Raw genomic sequence first — 16,990 nt, forward strand, 5'->3', positions numbered from 1 at the left:
AAATCAGATAGAACTATAGCACCGGAAATACAAGATTGAGGCATAAGCAGCAAATAGGCAAAGAAAAAAGGATGTGGTTATCATACATATTAAAGATGAAAGAATGCTATTGGGCACTAATGGAAATTTCATTTCAGGATATATGTAAAAGGAATGTAGAATGTAAATTATAGGAAATAATTACTGTACTGTGAATAGCAATAGTAAAGGATCAGCTGGAATACTGTGTTCAAGACTTCATTTTTCAAGATGGATATAATTGCTCAGAAAAAATTCAAGGAGAACAAGGATTGTAGAAACGAAGATTGGAAGGGTTGAAGGCATTTGTGTGAAAGAAACTTGAGGGAGAGACTGTAAATTATTTCTAATAGGTAAAAAATTGTTGCAAAGGATAAATGATCAAATTATTTGCATTTTTCAGTGGGGTTAGACATGTTTGCAGTAAAGCAAGTAAGTATTATTAAAATCAGTTAATGTTTTCATTATCAAGTCATTCTAGATGGTATAGCACTTGAAAAGTATTTGAAGATGTCAGCATTTATAGAATGAGCAGTGGTTCTTTTGTTGATAGGGTAAAGAATAGTCTGTTTAGAGTGTAGAAATAACTTTATTAATTTACAGTGTGCAAGAGTATTTTATGTGGTCCCCCTAAAAATCACATTAGGTCTGATTTTTGGAGATGATAGCATCTTCTGAAATTCATGCTCCTTGTAGTTTAGTGTGTTATACGAATGTTTTGTGTATATACAAAAAACTTCTGTCTTCTTTCAGTTTGGTTCCGTGTTGAAACTGTTCTACAACCATACCTTCAGATTTACAACCTTAATTTCCCTTCTGGCTATCAATGAGAATGAACAGGAGGGAAGGATGAACATACAGCTTTCTTTAATTTTCTAGGGTTTTTTTTTTGTTTTGTTTTGGTTTCGTTTTGTTTTGTTTTAACTTGTCTTGCAATAAGGCAATTCTGAAAAGAATTCTGGATTTAGAATTGTGCTGAATTTCATTTCACAGTGATCTTGTCAGTCGTATCATCTCCTTCCTATTTAACATTTCCATATAAATGCTGGACAGACTCCCTTAATAATACGGCTCCATTAGAGCATATAAAGGATTTGAGACTCATAATTTCTATTTTCTTTCTAAGAGAGGAAATAAGGAGTACTGGGTCAATGCAGGTATTTTTTGAAATGTAGATGGTCCCCTAACCTAGATGCTTTTAAAGGTATAATGTACTGTAAGCCTTGATACCTGTGCAGGAAGGAGAAATGCCCAGCTAGTATTTGTCACTCATTGCATACATTATTACAGAGTTACAAGTCAGCATTTGATGCTGCCTTAAGCAATGTATGTATGCCAGCTGTAGTGGTATTAAGATAAATCATGGTGAGGGAAGTGTTTTCAAATTCATGGGAAGACCTATGCGGTGGGTTTCATTCCCTATTCAAAAGAAGAGTAATTCTTTCATTCTTGTAAATAGTGTTCTGTGAGTACCTCCAGATGTCTGGCAGACTCCACCTGATATCCTTTAAAGAACAGAAGACTAATCTTCAGTGGTTTATATGTCCTTCTAAAGACTTTTATTTATAAGTTGCTATGGAATCCTCCCTTAGTTACATTTTTGTTTGAAAAATTAAAAACATCATCTTGTATTCCTTTTCAGCTTTAGCTGTGTAAAATTTTGTAATCAGGTTTTGAAAATGTCTTTGTACACCTAAGTTTAACTAATGAGAATGTTCTTTTACAGGAATTATCAAAATTAGAAATGTCACTATATAAGGAATTGTTCTGCAGCTACCAGTTAAATATCAGATGTTCAGGGAAACCAGACTGAAAAGTTCACATATTGTGGAACATTCTGTATCAATCCCTGAATATTTTTTTTTTCTGAAATTGATGTAATTTTTTTTTAGGCGACTAAATAACAATGAATTTTCAGTCCTGGAAGCTACTGGAATCTTTAAGAAACTTCCTCAGCTGCGTAAAATGTAAGTCCAAATTCAATGACCTTGTCTATTCAGATAGTGTATTAGCTCCTTGCTGTGACTCTCCACCTTTCTTAGTTCTACTCTACAAAAGATTCAGTTTATTCCAATCAAAAATCAAGAATGGGTTTAAATTAATCCTTGAGGTAGGTTAGAGTTGGCAGCTCTCCTGTATGGGGCTTGGCACTGCCAGCAGCCACTTCCCATGGTGTATAGCCCCAGCACCTTCACAGCAGCATCCAGCCAGCTGGTCTCTTATGCAGCCACAGCAGGGAGATCACAGTATAAGCTGCTTAGAAAAGATTCCAGTAATCTTTTGTAACTTCCTGTATTCTCTTACCAGACGATTTTGCCTCTTTCAGCACATTAAAGACATGCTGTTGATTCTGTGCTTCATTAAATGGTCATTAGGTGAGGGGAATATCAAAATTTAAGTGACTAAGAAACAGTGGTTTGATAGGTCATCCATGTAAGTCCACGTTAACAGTTAATGTTCTGAGAATACTTTATAATCTTACCAATTGCAATTGTTGCTAAAAATAAGACTATGGAAAACTTTTCTTTAGCTTATGTAAAGACACATTTGAAGGTAGATAATTTAGTTAGACTTTGTGACTCTGTGCTCAATCATTTCAAGATTAAACCATACATAAATTTTAAGAAAAATGCAAGTAAAAAGAGATTAGTAGTCACCTAGTGACTAATGTTTACAGTGCACTTTGGAAACATCAAGTATCAATATGAAGTATCAGTGGACAAGGGAAGGGCTGTAGATATCATTTATCAGGATTTCTGTAAAGCCTTTGACATGGGATCCCACAGCATCCTTCTCTCTAAACTGGAGAGAGATGGATTTAATGGGTAGACTTGATGGATAAGAAATTGGACAGCAGCATCCAGAGGGTAATGGTCAGTGGCTCAGATTTCCAAAGACATCAATGACAAATGGTGTCCCTTAAGGATCTGTATTTAATGTCTTCACCAATATATAGTGAAAGTTGTCCCTGCCTACAGCAGAGGAGTTAGAACAAGATAATATTTAAGGTCTTTTCCAACCCAAGACATTCTATGATTGCAGGATTCTATGAAATAAATAAACTTCTTGATGTGTCATACATGCACATGCATACACACACATTTATACATATATCAGATCTTCATATTTAACAAGATTTCTTTTAACTTGAGGAGGTGTTCAAGACAAAAGGGAAAAAAAAGGATGAATATTAATCAGTCTTGGTGTAGAACCTGTTGGAACTCCTAAAGGCTTTAAACTCTGGTTAATTGAAAAGGTAAAAATGAAAAAAAAATAACGAAGAGTTAACTATTTTAATAATACCGCTCCATAACTTCCTAATATAGTTATCAGTTGTTACAACATTCTTCCATTGAGAGAATAATACAATGACTGCTTAAGCATCACTGGAAGAAAGTGAAGTACTGATGTTGCAGAGACACCAATATGAATGAATTCTATATTTTTGTGAAGCTTGTATTTCTTCTGGAGGTTCAAAATAGGTGCAAAGATCTTTCTGCACAGATGACATTGAAAAATTGAGGCCTAAATGTTTCATTGATTTGATGCTTCATCAGTAATAAAGCCTGTGTATGCACTGCAACATTGATTAGCTATGCAACATTAATCTTTAAAATACCTATGTGAAGTGGGTGAAGTAGTATCCATGTTACAGCAAGAACAAAAAAAGGTTTTAGAAATTGAGGGCTTGACATGGACAAGCCATCTGAGATTTAAAATAATGAGTTTCTTGCTTCCAGTCCTCCATGGCACCTTGCAGACTGAACAGCTCCACTGTGAAACTAAATTAAAGCAGTAATTGTGGATGTTGTCTATTTAGAGTTTAGTCAAGCCTTTGACACCCTTTCCCACAGCATTCTCCTTGATAAACTGGCTGTTCATGGCTTGGACGAACATGTACTTCTCTGTGGAAAAGAATGGCTGGATGGTTGGGCCAGAGGGTGGTGAATGAAGATAAATCAAGTGGGCAGACAGTCACAAGTGGTGTTCCCTAGGGCTCAGTATTGGTTGTGTGTCGATTATCTGCATGAGAGGATTAAATTCACTCTCCACAAGTTTGTAAATGGCACCATATTGGGTGGGAGTGTTGGTCTTCTGGAGGGTAGGTAGGTTCTGCAGAGGGATCTGGACTGTCTGGATAGATGGGCCAAGGCCAAGGGTATGAGGTTCAGCAAGTCCAAGTGCTGAGTCCTACACTGTCATAACATCCCCCGGCAGTGCTCAGACTTGGGGAAGAGTGGCTGGAAAATTGCCCAGCAGAAAAGGACCCGGGGATGCTGGTCAACAGCCAGGTGAACATGAACCAGTTTTTGCCCAGGTGGCCAAGAAGACAAATGGCACCTGGCCTGTATCAGCAATAGTGTGGCCAGCGGGACCAGGGCAGTGATTGTCCCTCAGTGCTGTCATTGGCGAGGGCATATCTTGAGTACTTTGTTCAGTTTTGGATTCCTCTCTACCAAAGAGATATTGAGGTGCTGGAAAGTGTCCAGAGAAGAGTAACAAAGCTGCTGGAGGGTATGGAGCCCAAGTGTGGTGAGGAGCAGCTAAGGAAATAGGTTGTTTAGCCTGGAGAAATGGAAGTTCAGGAGGGACCTTATAGCTTTTTACACTGATCTGAAAGGAGGTTGTAGTGAGGTGGGGCTTGTCCATTTTTCCCAGGTGACAAGTAACAAGATGAGAGGAAATGATATCAAATCGCAGCAGAGGAGGTTTAGTTTGCTTTCTCCATGGCTGTCAAGCAGTGGAACAGGTCACTCAGGGAAGTGGAGGTGTTGCCATCCCTGCAGAAATTTAAAAGACTTACGGATACATTTTTGTAATGGACTTTGCACTACTGGATTAGATGCTTGGTCCTGGTGATATTAAAAGTCCTATCCCACCTAACTGATGACATGTTTATATACTTCATCACAGGCAAGGTGTAGTTTACATTTCAGCTAGGCTAGAGAGAGTAGTCAGCACTGAAGATTAAGCCACAACTTAGGGTTTTTTCCCTACAAATATTATCTTTCTTGTTTTGAATTATTTAAACACCGTTCTAGAAATGGCATCAAATAATGCAATGATCTTGTTCCCAACACCATTAATTCCATCAAATAGTCTTTAGCTTTACTTCTATTCGCTTTGTCTCAGAGAATTTTTAAGACCTTTTTAAAAGTCACTAGTGTATTATAACACCTTTTAATGTGAAGCTATGTACTTCTGTAATATGTGTAAATAATTATATGAAACAAAACAAAAGGGCACTAATATGAAAAATATTTAAGGAAATGTGTGCTGTTGCATATGTTTGCTTTTGTGTAAATATAGTACAAATACTACACATTTGGGATGTAATTTCCATATTTCAACTAAAATCGTAAACACTAAGTATTTTGGCAATATTTTAGGTCGTTTTCCCGACATTTTGATCCACTTTGCAAGCAAATTGCAGATACATGCAATTATCTTGTTTATAAACCCTCCTCTGTAACTAATGTCATAAATTATTAACATTTCATGTACTGTTTATATTCACACATTTCCTTTACATATGTTGCTGTTTATACTGTTTTCTTATATTTGTCTATCAAGATAAAATAAATCAGAGGTTAGTTATTCTGTACTCATACAGTATAATTTTGTTATTAATTCATCTAAAAATTCTACAAAGGCTTGAGACCCAAAAAAATATAGTTACTGACAAGATTCAAAATTAGGAAAATATGTTGATATGTGGCAGCAGCATAGTCAGGGTAATTGCCACTATTAAAAAACCATTTTCCAAAGACTACTTTTAAAATCTTTGCTTCCTTAATTAGAAGGGCATTGATTTTGGTTTTTTTTACTGGTTTGAAATTCAATGATGTATTTATATTTTGTTCTTTTATACTACGACTTGACTACTGCATCAAAATTGCATTTGATGATTTTGGAGGTTTTTTCCAAGCTTAGTGGAAAACTAAGATTCTAAGTCTTTCTTGGAATTTATTCAGACTGTAGCATTTAACAGTTAATTTAGGATACTTATAAAAGAAAATCCCCTCAGTTCTTGTCTGTTTGTGTTAATGTGTAATAGAAACCTGAGCAATAACAAGATTACAGATATAGAAGAAGGAGCATTTGATGGGGCCTCTGGTGTGAATGAACTATTGCTCACAAGCAATCGCTTGGAGAGTGTTCAACACAAAATGTTCAAAGGACTAGAAAGTCTCAAAACACTGTAAGTATATTTATTCATGTGTTTTTATTCTTCTTTTCTCACAGGAATTTTTGAGAATAAAAGTGTATCTGTCCTAAAAAATTATTTTGGAGAATTAGCTATGGATTATTCAAAAATATTTTGGTTTTTAGTCCTATTTTACTAGAAGCTATACATTATACTAATTGATTAGTTATTAATTATGGGTATACTGGGTCCTCAAAAGCAATGAAGCCATGGAGAATGGGCAAACATCCAACTTCAGAATGGAAATGGGAATGATCGTCAAAGTAACAGAATTTTGCATGGGAATTACACATTTTACGTAATGGAGTCTGATTCATTTCAGCTCAACCATTACTGGGAATTTTGCTGGAGGAAGAAATTGTTCTGGTGTGTATTGAAATGTGGGAAAAGATTCTCTCCTGAGTAATTTTTTTGTCATTTCAACAGTGAAGACAAGATTAAAAGCACTATTGCTTGAACTAATTTCATTCTTTCCATGAAGCAGTTTAGTTCTTTCCACTCAAAAAAGATGTTTATACAATCTACAGCATCTTGGCCTTCTTCAGAGAGTCTGTCCTACTGATCTGCAGACCAGAGCCAAGATTAAATAGTCTTTGGGGTTTCAGCTGTCTATAGACATCAGGTATTTAAAATAAATCACGTCTACATTTTCTAACCTTGCAGTTAAAGCTGCTAAAACTGTTTAAAGCAGCTAGTCCTAGACAAGAGCAAGGGGGGAAATTGCCATCTTTTAGTGGACAGAGAGGAGAACAACAGACTTCAAAGCTATTAAGTTTTATAGAAATTGGAGAGATTTTAGAATAGCTTAGGATTCTGAAATCTGCACTGTCTTAGAGTCATGCTGAGGAGGAATGCTGATTTCATTTGAATTAAATGCTTTTGAATGCAGTAGAAGTGGTTTCTAGAATCTGTCCTAAGAAAAATGATGTGAAAGGGACCTCAAGAAGAGGTAAGCTGGTACAAGCCTCTGCTCTATATAAATAGCAGCTCTGGAGTCATCATCCTTGGAAACATCAAGAGAGGGCTACTGTGTTTTTTTGATTTGGGGAATTTCAATCAGTTTCATTTCTTGTCAATTAAAAATTCATAGTTACTCCTTCTGGTATTGAAAGAAAAAGAAAGAAAACAACCTGAACATATAGGGAAAACTAGAACAGGTTATGCAAAGAGGTTGTGAGGTCTCATCTGGAGGTACACAGAAGCTATCTGGACACAATCCTGACTAACTCTTTAGGGAAAAACTCTAGGGAACCCTGCTTGAGCAGGATTGTACCAGATGACCTCCAACCTTACCCATTCTGTGATTCTGTGAAGCACCCCTTGCCTCTGTGAAACCTACCCACCCACCCACCTTTGTCTTCCAGCCTGCTCCACACACACTGCACTCAGCCTCTTCAGTGAGGTGACAAGCAGCACAGGGGTCACTGCACTGGTGGTCCCTTCGCTGGCAGCAGCCCCTTTGTAGTCATAGTTCTTGGCCCTCACTCCAGCAGCTGCTTCAGCCCTGGTCCCTGCCCAGGCTAAGCTGAAAAACGCTGATCCTTCTTTCTCAGGATGCTGAGGAGCAACAGGGTGAGCTGTGTGGGAAATGACAGCTTCACAGGGCTGAGCTCTGTCCGCCTGCTCTCGCTGTATGACAACCAGATCACCACCGTGGCACCCGGCTCCTTCGACACGCTGCATTCGCTCTCTACGCTGTAAGCCACGCTCGTCTTTTATCATATTTACATCGCTAGCCTTTGGGGGGCTTTCCCTTAAAACTTTGATGTGTGATTTCACAGCACTTAATAACATTCAGGGACAAAAGCATTTCATAGAGTCAGTTTCGAGAAATTCTGTTTTCTGGACGATCTTGGGCACATGAAGGATATGTTTTCATGGTTTCCAGAAGTGTCTAAGAATGCAGGAAAAACATCCTGCTCACACCCCTCATGGAAGCCCATTTATCTAAACCAGAGTAGAAATCCACATTTCGGGGTAGGCTGCGTACAATCACAGCTGGTTAGATTACCATGCTGTCTGTCCTTCTGCCCTGTGCTACCCAATTACTAGCTTAAATTTCCTTGGCCTGCTGAGAATCTTAATCAGCATGTGTTTTATAAGGAAGTTTCAGTCTCATTTTCTATAAAAAGAAGCATCCTTTTTTTAATTTAAATGTAATATGATTTAAGGGAATTTAAAAGAGTAAGCAAAGCTTCCCCTCAGTTTCATGAAGTGCTGGTTGTAGGTAGCATCATTCAGGAAAACACTTAATGCTCCTTTTACAAGAAAAGTGACACTTTGCATCCAGTTACTAATTTTGCGTATTAAGGATGACATGTTTTTAAATAATGGAATTGTCGATATGTTTGTGCTGAAATAAGGAGATGCCAAAAGTACTGAGGCTTTTAGAAGTAAATTCATTTTTGTAACTGGCATGTAATCAACTTAGCTGTCACTTCAGATAGGAAATTTATTCTCTGGAGCAAATAAAAGATGGAAATCTTGAAATGATAAATTAATGGACTGCCTGTTGTCAGATTAAAGCCAATAATGTAAAGTAGCCAGCCTCCATCTCTGTATGGAATTATTGTGTTATTGGTACGGAGTGGCTTGACATGAAGTCAGGTCTTAGACAGTTTTAAATTATTTCTAAACAAGTTGTATCAAGATTCACCACACAGTGCCTAAATTAAACCTTTCACCCATGGTTTACACACAGGATTTTTTGAAGAACAGTGTTTGAGGTATGTTTTTTTGAAAATAGAAGTAGAATCCTTAGGATGAAAGGATGGTGTCATCTGAGTTAAACTTTTCTGTGGTTCTCAGAAACCTCTTGGCCAATCCCTTCAACTGCAACTGCCACCTTGCATGGCTTGGAGACTGGCTAAGGAAGAAACGCATTGTGACAGGGAACCCTCGCTGCCAAAAACCCTACTTCCTCAAAGAGATTCCGATCCAGGATGTGGCAATTCAGGATTTTACATGTGATGATGGTAAGGAAATTAATATTTGAACCTTTTATAATTTCAGCTTTCCTACAGATAGCTGCATGAATCCCATAGATCCCAAAGTATTTGCACTTAAAGCCCTTCATGCTCAGTTACTATGTCAGTTTAACATTTTTCCACCCAATTTTAGATGATCAGCAAGCACGGGCTGTTGTATATATGCCTTCAAAAGTTTTCCTTGCCTATCTTCACTACTGTAATTAATAATTTAGAAATAGTATAAAAAAATTGATCATATGCTGTTGTACAGATGAGAATATTTTAAAACACTTATGCTTGAATCAAGCACATTTTCAGGTTACTTGATCAAATAACATGACATGTTATGGCTTCATTAACTCTTAATTAAAAGAAATGCTTCTGTCTTGCATACTCACACATATTTCACACGTACTTCCATTTACTGCATTACTTGTTTGTCAATTTTCAGGGCTTTTCAAGTATTTTTTTTTTAAAGAGACTGGTTTTATATAATATTCAAAATATAATACTTTTTTAAGTATTTATTCTTTCTTTAATGATTTTTTCCATCCATATAATAGCATTCTTACCTACTAAAAAACCCATTGTACGAAGTAAAGCATCACCTGAAATGTAAATTTTTGGAATGATGATTTACATAGATGACGTAATTTTTTCCCTACCTTGAGATATTATAATGCTGAAATAATAGTCTGACTTGAAGAAAATCCAGGTGGGCTATTATTGCTAATACTGAAGAGACATTTATTAGCAGTCTTAGTATCTGTTTGTTTTTATTAACCAGGAAATGATGACAATAGCTGTTCTCCCCTGGCCCGCTGCCCTGCAGAATGTACTTGTCTGGACACAGTAGTTCGCTGCAGCAACAAAGGTCTAAAAGCTTTGCCTAAAGGCATCCCAAAAGATGTGACTGAACTGTAAGTGGCATGCTTTTTTTCCCTTTTATGAAAATTAATGTCAGATTTTTATTGTCAGTGTCAAGAATAAGGGCAAAAGAAAATGAAGAATTGAATTTAGTAGATGAGTTGAAATTTGTTTATCTACTGGTTTATAAAGACTTTCATATTATCTTGAGAAACCAGAGGTTGTTTGAATTAGCAATGCTTTGTAAGTTCCAAACCACTCTTAAAAACTATCTGTTACTGAAAATCTTTAAAAAGGTATATGTATAAAATTGTAATCACTCCCACACTTTATATCCCCAGCACTGAACCATTGTATAAGTGTGTGGATATCATGTTACAATGGGTTAAATTAAGGGCAGCGGTGAATCTGATTAATCTCTGATCGCTGGTTAGAAAGGAATGAAGTTCAATTACATGAAAAAGCAAAAATAAAATAATAATATGATTGTGTTCTCATAATGAACATATTTTTTATAACTTTAAATCTTTTTATGTCTAAATCAAGCACCTTAATCCTCTAAATCAATGGCCTTCATCTTTGTCGAGGAGTTAAAAATACCTGGACAGTGCCTTTATGGTACTAATGGAGTAAACTAGGAAAGCTGCTCTTGTGGATTTGTTGCATGTCTAATAAATTAGAGTCTTGTGGGTAAAGTGGCATCTGGTGTCTGTCTTGGCTACAGTGGTCGTAAAGCAGTCGAGTTTAAAATCTCTCCTCTTGCTGTTGAGGAGGAAAAGTGCCAGTAAAACTTCAACTCTGGATATGAGGGGAGCAGACTTCAGGCTGCTCAGGGAGGAAGTAAGATGTCCATGGAAAATGCTTTGGAAGGTACTGAAGTGCATCAGTGCTGGTCACTTTTTAAGTACCACCTCTTAAGAGCTAAAGAGGAAGCAAGTAGAAAATGTCAGAAGCAGGTGAGGCAGAATGCCAGCTTGGCTAAGCAAGGATCTTCTGGAGCTAAGGCAAAAATAAAAAATGTACATCCATGTCGCCCTGTTCTTTTAAAAGTTTTCTATGCCTTCTAATGTTTACATATTTCCACTAGAGTTCTCACACACTATTCATGTAAATAATGATTGTTTTACATTCTTCTTTGTAAGAAGAGAAAATTAATGAACTATTAGTCTAACCAGTGTGGTTGGAGAGGTAGAAATTCCATCCTCCAATCCACTGGTACTTTTAAAATTCTATATATTGCAAGGTCAAAACCAAAACTTCCTCTTTTCCTTTTTTTACATCTTGAGTGAGTCATAAGTTACTTTGCATCATAGTGCAACACATCCAGTGGGTGACATGGGAGGAATACAGAGGTGCTGCTTGTCACTGTAGGAAGAAAATTGGCCCAGTTAGAGCTGAAGCTGGCCAGTACTGATGGGGACAATAAAAAGAGCTTTTTTTGAATATCTTAATAGCAAAAGGCAGCCCAGAAACAACACTGGTCCATTTTTCAATGAATATGGTCACCTCACAAGCAGGGACATAGACAAAGCAGAGATGTTTAATGCTTTCTTCACTTAGATCTTCAGTACCAGTGATTGGCTCTGAGGGTCCCAATTCCCTGAGCTGGAGGACCATGACTGTGAGAATGATTAACACCCAGCCAACCCCAAACTTGCATAGGATTTACTGCTTCTGGCTTTCTCTAAGTCTATAGGGCCTGATGAAATTAATTCAAAAATACTCAAAGAGATGGCTGATGCCATTGCAAGGCATCAATGATTTGTCTGTTCTTGGTAATCTAGAGAGGTCCCAGTCAACTGGAAGCTGGCAAATGTCACAGCTTTTGAGAAGGACAAGAGGATTGACCATGGTAACTACGAGCCAGTCCCTTTCACTTCAGTGTGAAGTAAAATTATGGTGGAGAAAGGTTCTTCTTCAGAGGGTGGTCAGACACTGGAGCAGGCTCCCCAGGGAACTGGTAACAGCACCAAGCCTACCAGAGTCCAAGAAGTGTATGGAAAACGCTCTCAGGCACATGGAGTTACTCTAGGGGCTGTCCTGAGCAGGGCCAGGAGTTGGACTCCATCCTGAGGTGCATTAGCAAAAAGTCAAAGGAAGTGATCCTCCTTCACTGTTCAACCTTGGGAGGCCACTTCCAGAGTATTGTGTTCACTTCTGGTCTCCACAGTTCAAAAAAGACAAGAAGTTACTGGAGAGGGTCCAGTGGAGGCACAAAAGGTGATTAGGGGCTGAGAATCTCTCCTCAGGTGAGGAAGGGCTGTGGGAGCTGGTTAGTCTGGAGAACACTGACAGGGGATCCCATCAATACATGCAAATATTTCAAAGGCTGGTGTCAACAGAACAGTGCCCAGCAACCGGACAAGGACTAATGGCCATAAACTAAGCCACAAGGAGCTGCACCTCAACATGAGGAAGAACTTCTTTGTATTGAGGGTGTCAGAGCACTGGAAAAAACTGCCCAGGGAGGTTGTGGAGTCTTCTCTGCAGACATCCACGTGGATGGGTTCCTGTGAGACCTGCTCTAGGTAACCCTGCCTTGTCATGGTGTTTGGACTGGATGATCTCCAGGGGTCCCTTGCAGTGATGCTGTGATCCTTCCAACTCAGGATATTCTGTGATGCACAGAGTATGATAGTTTTGTGTTATTGCAAAAATATTGGTTTTCATATAATGTGATCTTTTTCACATAGGCAGTTTTATAAAATCTGAACTATTTTATCAATCTATTGAAACATTTCTTCTATGAGAAAAATTGTGAAGATTGCATTTTATGAAAGATACTATTTGAATATGCAGGGGGACAGTAAGATAGAAAAAAAGAGCTTGCTACCTCAGGTATTGTTTGAGGATATTAACTGAACAGGCTGCCCTTAAAATCATACGAGAAAACTTTTATGCACTGAGAAAGGGAAAATATGAACCTGAAAATTGAGATATTAGTTGGTTTTGATTCTTGATCAAATAGGTCACAATATTGAAAGAAATAGAAATTATTTACAGGAAAAAAGTGCTGTTACATATGGCAGGTATTTAATAATGTTTCATAAGGACTGGTTATTGTAGTGCTTTTTCAGAAAACTTCATAACTATGTGTCATAAGTAACTAAAAAATTCTACTGTTTTACGATTTGGTATTATATAGAAGATTCTGAGATGTCCACCATTAGTGTGGTGCTTAATAGCATCTGAAAGTCTTTAGCCATTGATAAATTGAAATTATTAAGACTTCAAATTAGCACACAGGTATATAAACCTATAACTTCATTACATTTTGAGTTTGGTGGCTTTTTTTGTTTCCTCAAAGAGAAGATGACTTTCTTGAATACAGTTCTGGTATAAATACAATTTGGCAATATAAGGTCATCAATGCAATGTAAAACAAAGCAGCTAAAGAGAGATACTTTTGGAATTGCAAACAGAACTCTGTGACTGAAAATTCATTTGTGCTCAATTTTGTATGCTTTAGTGTCTAAGCATGCAATTTAGCATATTTTTCAGAAGAATAAAGGAGGTGGTTCCTGCTAACGATTACACATTGATTGATTCTTCTTGCTTATTAGCATGCATAGCTCTTCTAAGATGTACTTTTCATGTATTTTATAAAATATCTTAATAGTTGCTTCATTTGAACAAGAAGGAATCAGGCAAGTGGATACTTATGGTACTTCAGTTCTAATGAAGCTTAATAATATAACCTAATGTATCCGTTGATAAAAGAATTTCCTCTGAATACTTATTTATTTAAAAATTTTTAAAGTTGGGGGTTTTTTAATAATTTATTACATTAATTTTAATAATTAATTACATAAGCCCACACTCCATTCACAAGCATTACTATAGCGTAAGTATAAAGCTTGTTGCGAAAAATTTGGGATTTGGCAAGCAGCCCTAGAAAGTCCAAGAAAAAAAAAGGAAGGAAGAAATAAAGACAGCCTTTTGATTAGATGCAGATACGTTTTTTGTGAAATTTAACTGTGTTTCAGCTTATCCACTTAGTCAAGACAGAAGTTTCCAAAGATGCTGCAATATGCGTAAAGAAATTAAGCTCAAAATAAAGCTAAAAATGTCTCTATCAAAGACTGCTCTTAGCTCAAGCATGTTGCAAGTATTTGGATGGCAAAAATATCTTCTTTGTATAGGGATAATGAGGGTGTAGTTTCCACTTGGGTTCCAAGAAACATAAGTAATACCACCATCAGCATTTTCCCCAGCTGAGAAACCAATGACCTTTAATCTTCTTGCCACTATCTACTTCATTTCAAACCATCAGGTAAATCCAGCACTTCCTATAATCTCTAAACTACTTGCCCTGGTTACATGGAGAACCTCTCCACTTGTAGTTTGTTATGTCTGGCTGCACCCTGGAAGCTTTTTAGGCAAGGCTTGTTACCTTCCTCTCTCTGTAACACCAATCCCAGTACCGTTTGATAGCTCTGAATCCATTAACTCTAAGGATGAGAAGGTCTCTTATTGAGAATTATGAGCATGGAAGAAGAGTGAGCAATATAATACAGCAGCTGTGAACCTTCAGAGAGGGGGGTAAAAATCTAACTTTTCTAATGAAGGGTAATTGATTACTGTCTTCAGTCACTAACATTCTTCACGGGAATAGGAATGGTGTACTGATGTATCATGAAATTTACAGGGATAAAATAAGAAAGGTGACCTGAACCAAGTGATCAGGCATGACAAACAATTTGCTGTTAGAGCTAAAACCAAACCTTGCTGTTTGCAGTGTAAAGGACTACCTGTGCAATGCCAGAGTCTGTTTCTTTTTATGATAGCTAAAAATCCACAATTAATATGATTTGCAGAAGTGAGATTTACCTTTTCTCTGTAGATGTGTGGGAAATGGAGATGATAAAGACCTCATTTTGTGGAGTAATTTTGAAATAATATAAACTATAATGCAAGAGATGGTTTTTATTATGTTACTTCATAATATGCATTATATATGATACAGTAGCATTTGTATCTTATGCTACAAATCCTCAGTTGTATCTCTAAAAAGCAAAATTTGTAAGCAAGTTTTCTCATAAAATGGAAGAGTGTGCATTCATTTGCTATTAACTATCCTGTCGGATTCTGAGATTACTAGATGAAGATGCTCTTATTTTAATTAAATCCATAATGCTCTTTGTTTCATTTTTCTGGTTTAGTTATTTGGATGGAAATCAGTTTACCCTTGTTCCAAAAGAGCTTTCCAACTACAAGCATTTGACACTCATGTAAGTAGTCTTAAAGCAATGTTCTCTACTAGAATTAAAAGCTAAACAAAATGCCCTACTCAATTATACCTGAATTTATTTGTAAGAAAAAGCATGTAAAATGCATCATATCTTTCAGAAAATACCCAAACATATTTTATAACTGAGGATATTCTATTCTACTTATCACATCCTACATATAATATACATACCTTTTATGAGCATGTGTATTTTGTGCCAGTGATTACATCACAAAATAACAAATCAAAAATTATATTTCACCTCAAAAGATACATAAGGTCTTTTAAAGTCAGAGTAATTTTTTCTCCCGCAGTATATGGTTTTCATGACCCAAGGAGAGAGCTTGTCTAAAATGCCTTGCTGCCAACTCTATTGCTGACTCACTATTTGATTTTAGGCAAAACAGTAGTTGCTCTAAAGTTTATTATCTCTACCTCACGGATGGGTTGAATAAGATTTCTGTACCTTTTAAAGTGTACAGTGAGGAAAAACAGGAAGACTGTAGATGTAAATGCCTGTAATCCCAGCTGTAATTCTATGGTCTTTGTTAGGACTATAAAAATTTATGCCAGTTGAGGCTGAGCTGTGTTACATTCTGAAAGTACTTTGTGGGTTCATTATAATCAGAAAGAAGAGTGGAGGGGAGTAACAGAATCCCTTAAATTTGATTTTTCACTGGGTTTAGTACAATTCAGAAACAAGAACTTGATTTCCTTTATTTACCTCATGCTAGACAAAAGAAGTAACAGTCACAAATTTTTTAAAACCCATACTTTCAAAACTTTTTGTATTTTTCAAATAATACCAGGGAAAAAAAAAACAACAAAAAAACTCTTGCAATATTATCAGGTCTATCCTTTGTAGAACTTGTGGGAAATCTTTGTGAATAGTTTAGGGCAGTTATGAATTGATGAATGGTAAATAGAATGCAAATGAGTATTAACAGTCTACATTTATGAGACCTGCAGGGTACATTATTTTAAAGTCTTCTGTACATTTACTCATACTTCTGCTATGTAGTTGAGAATGTTCCTCAGCTGTGTTTGGAATAAGAAACCACTGTGCATAATCCTGTGGTCAAAAAAAGAAGTCTCCTGAGTTCCAGATTAACAAAGAAAGTTGTTTATTTTTATATTTTTCTTTCTCTTTTGAAAGTATTTCTCTGTTATAGTTGCCTTATATGTTCATTATGAGTCAGTTGTCTTTAATGCTTTCATGAAAATTTCAAGTTGGGAAATATGTGTATTGCATGGCTATTCAACAGTGCTCTTAATATATCAAGGTTCCCTCAAAAAACAAGGGCACTATTTCACCACAAAATACATGAAACAATACTGAAATAGTCAGCATAAAATAAGAAGTAAAGCAGAATATGAGAATAAAGAACAGACAGTATTCACATATAATGCAGCATCTTTGAAGCTACAAGCATACCACTACAGCTTCTGTCATAATTGTGCTTAAGATTTTATTCATTAGAATTTTAAACAAAGACATTTAAACAAAGAAGACATTAGGGCCTTTCCTGGAAATCTAAGTTCTTTATAATAATAGCTCTGGGCTTTGATGTCTTCATCATGTAAGTGTTAAGTAGAGTATTAAATTATATTTACTTAGGTGTCATTAGGGACATGACTAGAATGACTTCCACTTTAAAACATTACTTTCATTTTTGTGCTTGAGTTCATGAAGGATTA

The 16,990-nt window shown here is 36.5% G+C and overlaps 1 protein-coding gene across 18 annotated transcripts in view; it reads left to right on the forward strand.

Moving 5' to 3' along the window:
• SLIT2 (slit guidance ligand 2) overlaps positions 1-16,990 on the forward strand; it is a 259,896-nt gene that overhangs the window by 198,279 nt on the left and 44,627 nt on the right. For 10 of the 18 annotated variants that reach the window (XM_077782787.2, XM_085578562.1, XM_085578556.1 and 7 more), the window contains 6 exons: positions 1,911-1,985; positions 6,077-6,220; positions 7,780-7,923; positions 9,035-9,201; positions 9,983-10,115; positions 15,225-15,293. In XM_077782787.2, coding sequence (XP_077638913.1) covers positions 1,911-1,985; positions 6,077-6,220; positions 7,780-7,923; positions 9,035-9,201; positions 9,983-10,115; positions 15,225-15,293 — 732 coding nt within the window. Of the gene's footprint in view, positions 1-1,910; positions 1,986-6,046; positions 6,221-7,779; positions 7,924-9,034; positions 9,202-9,982; positions 10,116-15,224; positions 15,294-16,990 lie in introns of all 18 variants that reach the window. The other 8 variants (XM_085578557.1, XM_085578552.1, XM_085578561.1 and 5 more) reach the window with 1 other exon arrangement.

The sequence above is a fragment of the Lonchura striata genome, chromosome 4, assembly GCF_050655825.1.
Source record: "Lonchura striata isolate lonStrDom1 chromosome 4, ASM5065582v1, whole genome shotgun sequence".
Classification (NCBI taxonomy): Eukaryota; Metazoa; Chordata; class Aves; order Passeriformes; family Estrildidae; genus Lonchura; species Lonchura striata.